This window comes from Penaeus vannamei, chromosome 13 (genome assembly GCF_042767895.1).
Source record: "Penaeus vannamei isolate JL-2024 chromosome 13, ASM4276789v1, whole genome shotgun sequence".
Classification (NCBI taxonomy): Eukaryota; Metazoa; Arthropoda; class Malacostraca; order Decapoda; family Penaeidae; genus Penaeus; species Penaeus vannamei.
This window is the reverse complement of record NC_091561.1, coordinates 30,939,013-30,949,071: the sequence shown is the minus strand read 5'-3', so window position 1 is coordinate 30,949,071 and position 10,059 is coordinate 30,939,013. Positions and strand designations below refer to the sequence as shown.

Here is a 10,059-nt window from a genome sequence, read left to right as displayed (position 1 = left end):
TATGTATATATGTATATATGTATATATGTATATGTATATGTATATGTATATGTATATGTATATGTATATGTATATGTATATATATATATATATATATATATATATATATATATATATATATATATATATATATATATATATATATATATATATATATATATATATATATATATATATATATAATTTTCTTTGCTTTCTTCTAGCTCAACTAGTGATTTCTCTGAAAGCTATAACTTTTAGTACTAAAGCTTCTACTATCTTTCACTGTCATTACCATTAGTACTGTTCAAGATACAATTTTGCTAAACCTGTTCTGCAGGCTACAACTATAAAGTCTTACTGCCCATCAGATGGCTTTTGCATGGATAAAAAGGGATAGAGTTCCTCACCATCCTTGCTTGCCAAGACTACTAATGCCAACAGGAAGAGTAGTTAATGAGAACAGATGCACCAATAACAATGATAAAAACAGTAGTAGTTATAATAGTAATAATAATCACAACAACAATAATATCAATAATAATAATGATAATAAAAAAATAATAACAACAGCTATATTAACCCATTGTTGTTAGGTAATCATGTCTGTCTGAACAGATGGCTCCATAGGTCCTCAGCCTACTAGCAAGCCCAGGTGTGATTTTTTTTTATTTCTCATACTGTTAATATTGACATTCTTATCATTATACCTGACATTATGATTTTTAAGTTTTCTTTCCAAAAATCAAGGAAAGGGTGAGGTAGGACTAGAACTGATTCCTTGGTGATTAAGCACTTTTGAAGTCACCTGTGTGTAAAGACAAAAAATACTGTGACCATGGATTGTATTTTTGCTATACCAGCATCAATGGGTTAAGAATATCATGTACAACAAGAATAATAAATCACAATAACTATATTGATACAAATGAAACCAACACTAACACCAATGCAATCACTCATATTGATTAAATATTAATCTTCCTAAAAACAATATACAATTTCTTGGTAAAATAACTTTCTTACCTATGCATCCATTTCACATGCAGATTACCCTCATAATAAAAATGGGCTGAAACTGCATCTCTTTCCAACAACCTAGAAAGCCTATATTCTGTACATGTCATTTTCACGTTGTCCAACTGCTATTCTCATTTTAACACTACAGCAATTTTAATACCATGGTTGCTACAACTGTTAATACCACTGGTCAATGACCAAGGAAGGAATATAACTGTACCCTCTAAGCTAAGATATCACTCGGTAGATGTTCATTACAACAAAAAAAAAAAATGAAAAAGAGAAAATGTAGAAAATCATAAGAAAAAAATGAGCGACAGTGACATCAATAATGACGATAATGATAAAAATGAAATCAGTGATTGAGATTATGCCATAAAAAATTACAAAAATTTGTAACTGCAGAATAAAACTAGTCAGCAGCTAACGATGTCATTATCAAACTGTTCTAATTAATCAAACCACCGACATCACCAACTGACAAACGAAACTTGTGTAACAACGACCCTGTCCATCCCTGCTCTGTAATAACTTCCACTGCTATTACTTTTCTGCCATAATGATAATAGAAAAAAAATATAGAAAATTGTATTATGGCATTACCTTGAGACAAGAAAAAGAAAAAGAGACAGTTAATGACATCTGACACACAGCAATCACAGATTAGAAAACTGCATAAATATAAACAAAGAAAGGCACACTTACCCTTGACCCTGACAAACATTGAGCGTTCATATTTCTGGGTCTTGGAGATGATGGCGCATGTGTAATTCCCCCTATGCTCAAGCTGTACTCCAGTCACTTTCAACAGGCCATTTGGCATTTCCTTGTCGTTTGGTTGGAGGGTTAACTGAGTCCCATTAATGGCATCAGCAATAAGCTCAGAATCTGAAACCATAAACCATATGTGAGGTTCCACACTTGTAAATAACAATAGTAATCTTGTGTTTTAAAAAGCAAGAGGAATCTAGTCACATAATCTTCCCAATGATAAAGCTTTGCAGTAAGCTCTGCATTTGCGGTGGAACAAACTTAACGTGTAGTTTTTTATTAATTTTCTGAAGGTGGAAAATTACAAAAAAATCCCTGAATGAACTTAAAAGCCTTAAAGATAACATAAAAGGAAAAAATCATGGAAACATACCTTTGTACCACTGAATGCCTGGGGGTGGATGACCCTCAACTGGACATTCTATGATGAGGTCCCCTCCTTCTGTGACCACCTTTGACTTATCCATCTTTCTGATTTCCAAAACTGAAAGATAAAAATTTACTCTGAGTAACTTTGAGAACTTATGATGGCTATGACTTATAGACCGCAAATTTCTCTCACTCAAACTCGACTTGTTATTCCACTTATTCTTAACACTATTTAGATACCAACTCACAGATAACTAGGATGATTTTGTGAAGAGGATCATCAGGGATGCCCCCGGCTGTCTGGCACTTGTACTCTCCAACGTCATCTCTACTTGGTTCTGCAATATAGATTGAGGAGTTCTCCTGGAAGATTTTTATCCGATCATCGCTTTCTAATTTGATGTCATTCTTGAACCTGGAAAAGAAGAAGAAAAAACAAAAAATTAACACATGAAGGGACAGTATGCCTGCCACAACACTAATTCACATGTGGCCTATTCACTTGATCCATAAAACTAATCAAACTTATTCATACCACTGTAACTGAAGTGCTGTGCTCTCCACGTTGGTCATATTACAGGATATTGACAATGGGAAGCCAATATACAGCATCTTGATAGCATCTCCACCAGTTGTGTCAACTACATGGGGGAAGATTAGAAATGTTTTATATGATTATCAATTTTGGACAATATCTACAAACAAAAAATATTAACTATTGAAATCACAGTAAAAATCTGAAATCCATTAATGCAATTACATCTTCATTTTTCTTTTTTTTGTGCTAATATCATACATGTCTAGTCTAACACCTCCAAGTTTCTAGTTACAAAAGCAAGAAAAATAAAGATCCTACTGTCAGATTCCTTGTCTTTCAAAATGATTTCTGAATTTTCCAAACACTTCATCATACCACAAATACAATTTTTCATGCAACTAGAGGTTAACTGAGTGGAAAGAAAAACTTTATGAAACACGCTTAAACACTGATTTTGTGAAGTATTTCAGCAGTACTACTGCAATGCAATATTCATCAGCATGAAGTGTAATAATGTGAATGCAATCCCATTGCAATGTAATGAAATTACAGAAATTACAGTTTTAAAGTAAATGATGGAGACATCATAAAATCTAAATACAAAAGCACCCTACTACTTGACTCTTTATTTTTCAAACTACCCACTTTACATTCATGATAAGAACGGAATGACAAAACACTACTATAAACCTATCTTATGTATAAAGGGTTTTCCTGCCATGAGTAGAGGTCTTTCACAAGAATAATATGTTATGAAAAGAAAGTGAAAGATCATAAATAAAGGTAACTAATTTCCAGACTAACCACAGAGGATATTACTTTCTCCAAATGTCTGGGCCACTGAGTACCATGAGGACCACTCAGTGAGTTTGAAAAAGTGAAGTATCCTATTACATAATTAAAAAGTGGGGGGGAAAATGCCATATCAAAAAGATAATAAGCAAAAAATCCAAAGTGAAGTAAAGAAATCAGATTTGTAAAAAAAACAGATATCTTATAATTCTGAAAAGAATATATATGTACACAAAAAATGTAACCATATACAAATTACAAGTTCATCCATACATTAGACTTTAGCAATCTAGCATGGATGATGATGATGACGATGATGAATAATATATAACATAATAACTATAAATGACATTTCTATGACTATAAATATCTTGCTTCTGTTTCTGTTTTTCAATATTCTGTATTTGGAATATGAAGCTGATTCTGGAAAGATGAGTCTAGTTACCTTGGGGTTAAAAAATCTTTATAATAGAGTAAGTATGTATCGATTCAGAGTGATATACTGTGATTTCCTGATACATTAGCACCAGCTGTTACCACACATTGTTGCTCTGAATAGCTATCAAACTTTTCTGTAAACTGCTTATGCAGTATGTGTTTCCTGACTATATCCTGGAGTTGTTCATAAAACTGAAACAACAATTATAATTCTCTCCAACTCAATGTCCTGTTTTTATATGTTATGCTTTACCTAGCTGATGTGATGGCCTAAGGAGTCAAATCACTTCATGGGTCAAATAGTATTTGTATAACCAATAATCAAACTGAATCTTAATATGCTGAAAATAATGCAAAATAGGTGTAACACCATAACTGTATGAATTACAGTGGAAGACTTTTGTCACCCACTCTCGTTAAAGTATTTTCTTTCATCCTTTTTTCACAATATATATACATCATATACACATCATTTCACATAATACTGCTACTTCACTCATATCAACACATAAAACCATCATAATTGTGCAAGGCCTGCATCCACTCCAGCTGCAATGAAAACACTCATTGCGTAATGCCCAAATATATGCATATCATTATTTATCAATAAATAAGCCAAGCTTCTCTGTCAGGTTCCCTGACATTCTTCTATCCACCTAGTCTAAATGTCTTCTGTTACTTGTTATCTTAGACCTTCCTCCTTCTGTCTTAGATTTGTTTATAAGTCATTGCTAATATGCAATGCATAAGACATAAAATTCAGACCCCCTTTGAACAGACTACCTTAGAGTAAATACCTGAATACTTCCTAGCCAGCCTCCCATACATTGACTCTTATACTTCTCTCACAAAATAAAATCAATCTAGAAAGTTGTCTCCTGCACCTTACAATCTTGCTAGACCTCAATACTTCCACTGGACTCTGCCCCAATCTAGGAAATTCATTCAACATATCTGCTAAGTCTACAATGGCTAATCCTGTAAACTTTTTTCTATCTCTGAAACCTTTCATTGTTGGTGAATTTGACTATGGTGTTGCAAAAACTAACAAAACTCTGCTTCTAGCAGAGTTTTGTTTGAGGATATTTTGAGCCAAGACAATTTGAATTAAATTTGTTTCCTAGTTAAATTTCCATGTCACTATTTGTTTGCCTTTATCTGTATACATATATTTTCTTCATAACACAGATTACAGTGGCATGTTTTATGCTAATAAAACACACTGTTATGGGTGACAGAAATTAAAACAATGCATAAACTATCAACCATGCACTGTCTGGCCTGCCCAGGCAGTCTGGGAGCTGTGAGTATGAAAACAGAATCTTACTGTGTTTGTGAAATTGATGCTTGCAATATTAAGTCTATCTCAGCTCCATCATAAAGGTATGATGCACACCTACATTACTAAGTACAGAAAGAAATGCAATTTACACAATAAAACATTACCACAATTATAACTAAAACAGACAAATCAAATAAATAAGGATAAAGTAGGAAGTAAAGTTTTCAAAATATGCAGGCTGAGAACTATGGTTCTCAGACAGGTACTGACTCAGTACAGTATAAAAACATTCCAATCAACCAAAGCTTTTCACTGGTGTCTTCTGCTATTCCTCTTTACCATAAGGACTGATCAAAGAAGACCTGAGATGCTGTACTAATAATATTAGCATACCTTTTATCAAAATACACTAAACGCTTTTAAAATCTTGCAAATGCTGTTCTGGAGAATATGTCCTGGAAAGATATACAGATATAAAGAAATAAAACCTACAATCATATTCTAAAGCTGGGGGAATCATAATGAGATTCACTTATCCAGCTTACGTATTCAAAGTCATCAGAGTTAGAAAGGGTTCCATGCACATCACACCAAACACAACTTACCCACACTCTATGGGCCAGCATATAAGTTTTGGCACATAGCAGGCAGGACTCCTTACCCTAAGCCAACCCTCACCCTCTTCTTGTTTTTACTTAATTGAATCATGTATGTTATTGATGATAATTCTGAATGACTGAAGGGGGGAAAATCTAATGTAATCGGTAGCATATCATGAATATTTCTAAAAAGTATTTCTCACATATATGATCTGATTTTTTAAAAGACCTAATCCAAGAATTCTTAACCATGATAAAATAAGAGATAACATACATCTTTACCTGTCTTTTCTTTTATAGTATATCACAGATAAAAAAAATTGTGAATTAAAATAATTTCTGAGTTAATTAATGCTGCATATCAGAATCCAAACTGACTTAAAACTGGCATAACTTTAGATAAGTAGTTCTTTACCAGGGGGGGGGGCACCCCCTAGGGGAGCATCAGTAATTTACAAGGGAAAAGGGAAAAAGCAGAAATTACTCAAATTACATTTGTTATTCTCTTAACAAGAGCATAGTCAAATTATGAGAAATTCAAAAATAATGTCGCTAATTCATACTCAATAAAAAGACAGACTATATTTACATTCTCTTTAAAATTTGGAAAGGAATTTTATTCATAGATGTAAGGGGGCCTGGAGAGAAGTACAGTGTCCTAGAGGAGGCTTGATAGTAAAAAGGTTAAGAACCACTGCTTTTGATGTTCAAAAGTTGCCTTGTTATTCTTGTTTCTTTGTTAAATTTATTAAAAAAAAAAAAAGTAAATGAAAGGTACTTGAACCAAGATTCACATGGTTAAAATGGCTGAAGTATATCTTTTTCAAAAGAAGACTTTTAGATGTTTAAACATTGTATTTAGGGACATTCACAAATTGAGCAGTCACTTTAGTTACATTTTTTAGACTAACTTGTTGCAAACATATTATTTAAACTAATATCAACACAAGACATTATCACACACGAACTAAGTCCTTTAGCTGACGTGAATGTAGTTTCTCTTCATACCAAAAAGAAGAGCGTGTTGGTAAGAATTAATTCATCAATAAAAACTGTTCATGTCACAATTTTCTAATTCATGTTAAGAGCAACCATTTACACATGATCATATTCATGTATCATATGCAATTTGTTTAAGTAACAAATAAAGAGAGAGAAAAAAGGAGAAAGATACAGAGAAAAACCTGTGTGGTTACTTGAGCTGACCAGAACAAATGTCTGATTAATGATAATTGACAATGATCAAACATCTGATAAGGAACTGTTTTCTTTGCTTTAATTATCAGATGCAATAACATCTAAACCTCAATATTTCTATATGTGTCTAAACAGTGAATATTACCCTCTGCATTAAGAGTTTTGGAGGATTTCCTGCCCTAATCCATAATAACTATTTTGGTATACATAATTGAATTATCTGGTATCATTCTTTTCTTTAGTTGCCATTACAGATACTCAGTACACAATTACAAATTAGAGAGGTTGAAACTTTATGCTCTCAAGACCAGCTCTTGTTCTAAAAAGGCCTCTATATACTCCAAATGTTCAATAATCTTATGTGTAGCTACAGAATTTACAATTCTATACTAACAATTTGCACATCAACAGAACATGAATACATTGTAAACTTCTCTTTGTTATATACCAAAACCAAATATTTCAGCATTTCTAGAAGCATCCAAAAACTACCAAAACAACCATACATTGACAATTCATCAGGCAGTTTGTATTTGGATAGAAAGTAGCCATATTAACTTTCTTATGTGACTTTCCAAAATCTTGAAAGCCTTTAAAGAAGAATCAGAGAGCTTAAAACTCCCAACATTATGAAACATTATGACATAAACTGTTAGCCAAAAAGTTATCACTATCATAATACTATCATAAAATATTTCACACCAAAACCACAAAGTCCAAACTTTCAATTTGAGAGCAAAGGAGTGTGTTATAAGGCTTGTTGAGGAGTAAAGGCGAGGATAATGAAATGTGATGCAGAAAAAAAAAATGAGGAAAACTGGAAAGCTCATTATTAATAGCAAAGGCATTGGCATAAATTACCTAAATACATGTTAGAGAGAGAAGGAAAAATATAATGTCAATATCTCATCAAAACCTCCAGAGGGTAAGAGACTAGAATTACAAAAAAAAAAGAACAGGCATCCATCAACACTGCTTGATCTGACAAGTCTCTTAATTCCTTCTGTGAAAGGCATGGATCAGAAGTTATTAAAGTACATTTTTCAAACATCAATAGACTTTAGTAGTCTTGGCTCGTCATGGGTAGATAATCCAAAGGCTGACATCCTGGTTCAATTATTTCTTATAGCAAGTGCATTGACATCCTGGTCAAATTATTTTTTCCTTTAATCATGTGTATCTTGCAGATTGAACATATTTTTGTTCATTTAAGGCAGTTTTAAAGTTTTCTTTAGTAACAATAGGTTTTAATGATCTTGTAAATTAACTACAGTTAATTTACCATTTCAAGAGAAAATGCAATTGTCTACTTCTTTTGTAGTTTATAATTCTATTTTGGCAACAAAAGTTGAACCATAAATAATTTATAACAAACGAATGCAATGATAGTTGATTGTGATATTTTCAAGAAGGAATAAGTTAAAAGATTTCCCATGTGTAAAATCATGTTGAGGTAGTCTGTATTATAATGACAACAAAGAAACAGCAAGAATAGGCTAATAACCAACCATTGAAGAAACAAAACCAATAAAAATGTAACTTCGTGTTCTGCTCAATCAATAAAAAATGTCTACTGTAACAAACCTATTACTCTATCAATAAATCAAAGCTCAGAGTAATGTTTTGCATAATCTAGCTCTTACATATCATTAAAAGTCAATCTACTTACATTGTAAGGATTACAATAGGGTGAAAAAATATAAATAATAAAAAAAAAGATATTCTTCAGGATACAGGGAGTTCAACAGGTACTGCAAGAGCAAGGATGGTTAATATAACCTTTACAGAGGGTGACAGCCTATGGGAATTACCAGGAACCCCATTCCGCAGCCTTACCACTCAGAACATAAACCGTGTGAGAACGCGGGCTGAAGGATGTGCACTTGTATTCCCCAGCGTGGTACATAAGAGCATTTTTCACTGACAAACGGCTTCCTACGTACCCCTGGGGGGCGGCGACATCCTCCATCGTATACCTGCCATTGTGAGCAGTCATAATGAAAGTAACAAAGTAGATTAAAAACACATAAAAGTCCTTTCCACCTAAGAGCAAACAGGTAATTCCAAAAAAACAATCTTTGTTACATAAGACTATAGGTGCTTATGAGTCATCCATTGAACTAAGCTACTTTAATGATGTTAACATGTTTTCTAAGAGTGGCATTAACTACATCCGAGTTCTACTAACAGCTTCACTCACCAGACAAGTGAAAATCAAAATTATCACCATGGTGTATATTTACTTGATGTAGCTAATTCTACAAAAGAAAATCATATCTACCTCTCAAGACACTGAGAAATAGAGATAATCTCATAAAAAGGAAAGGCAATAAACATACATATCAAGAACACATGCACAAACACAGTAACGTGTACACAAAAATGAAAATGAAAATAGCCACACCGAGAAAAGAAAATAATTGTGACGTTTCAAACTCTTCACAAGGGCCTCTTTAGACAAAACTATTTCGATTATGTCTGAAGAGGCACTTGTGAAGAATTCGAAACGTTACGATTATTTTCAATTCTCATTGTGGCTATTTTCATTTTCATACATATCAAGGTTTATCCTAATTTAAATTGCAGGTAAATATGCAGAAATTAATTACAACTAGCAACTATGTACATGACATGACTGACATCAAGAACACCAACAAATACAATTAGTAATTAGAAATCATATTAAAGAAATCAAGAATAAGGAAAAAAAATCTTAAGTTTGTTCTACAAAGAGCTGTCTACAAAACACTTCTACAGGCCTTACTAGCAAGAATATCTGTACATGAATGAAATGGGTGTAGAAAAAGTACCCTGTACCAAAGGGGACTTTCGGACTGGATAAAATGAATCACGAAAACAATGTCTCTACGGCTATATGTACCGATACATTAGATTTCACTCTCGATCTGTATCATTACAACATTACTGTCACCGTTATCATTTTAGTTAGCCTAGTTGCAGCAAATTTCTAGAGTACTGAGCCACTATCTTTCTAGCAGCCAATGGAACAAGTGTCAGCATAGACGTTGGCCCTTACCCCCCCTCCCCTGATACCACAGGCTTGCCATTGTGGG

General features: G+C 33.1%; 1 protein-coding gene across 1 annotated transcript in view; it reads right to left on the bottom strand.

Annotated features, from left to right (window-relative positions):
* Positions 1-1,432: 1,432 nt before the first annotated feature.
* The window catches only part of LOC113801051 (neuronal growth regulator 1-like), an 11,284-nt gene continuing 2,657 nt past the window's right edge, over positions 1,433-10,059 (bottom strand). The window contains exons 2-7 of the mRNA XM_070128573.1: positions 10,023-10,059; positions 8,822-8,961; positions 2,675-2,780; positions 2,388-2,554; positions 2,144-2,254; positions 1,433-1,887 (exon numbers count right to left, since the gene is read on the bottom strand). The exon at positions 10,023-10,059 is cut by the window's right edge and continues 147 nt beyond it. Of these exons, the coding sequence (XP_069984674.1) occupies positions 1,448-1,887; positions 2,144-2,254; positions 2,388-2,554; positions 2,675-2,780; positions 8,822-8,961; positions 10,023-10,059 (1,001 nt within the window). The 3' untranslated portion in view covers positions 1,433-1,447. The remainder of the gene's footprint in view (positions 1,888-2,143; positions 2,255-2,387; positions 2,555-2,674; positions 2,781-8,821; positions 8,962-10,022) is intronic.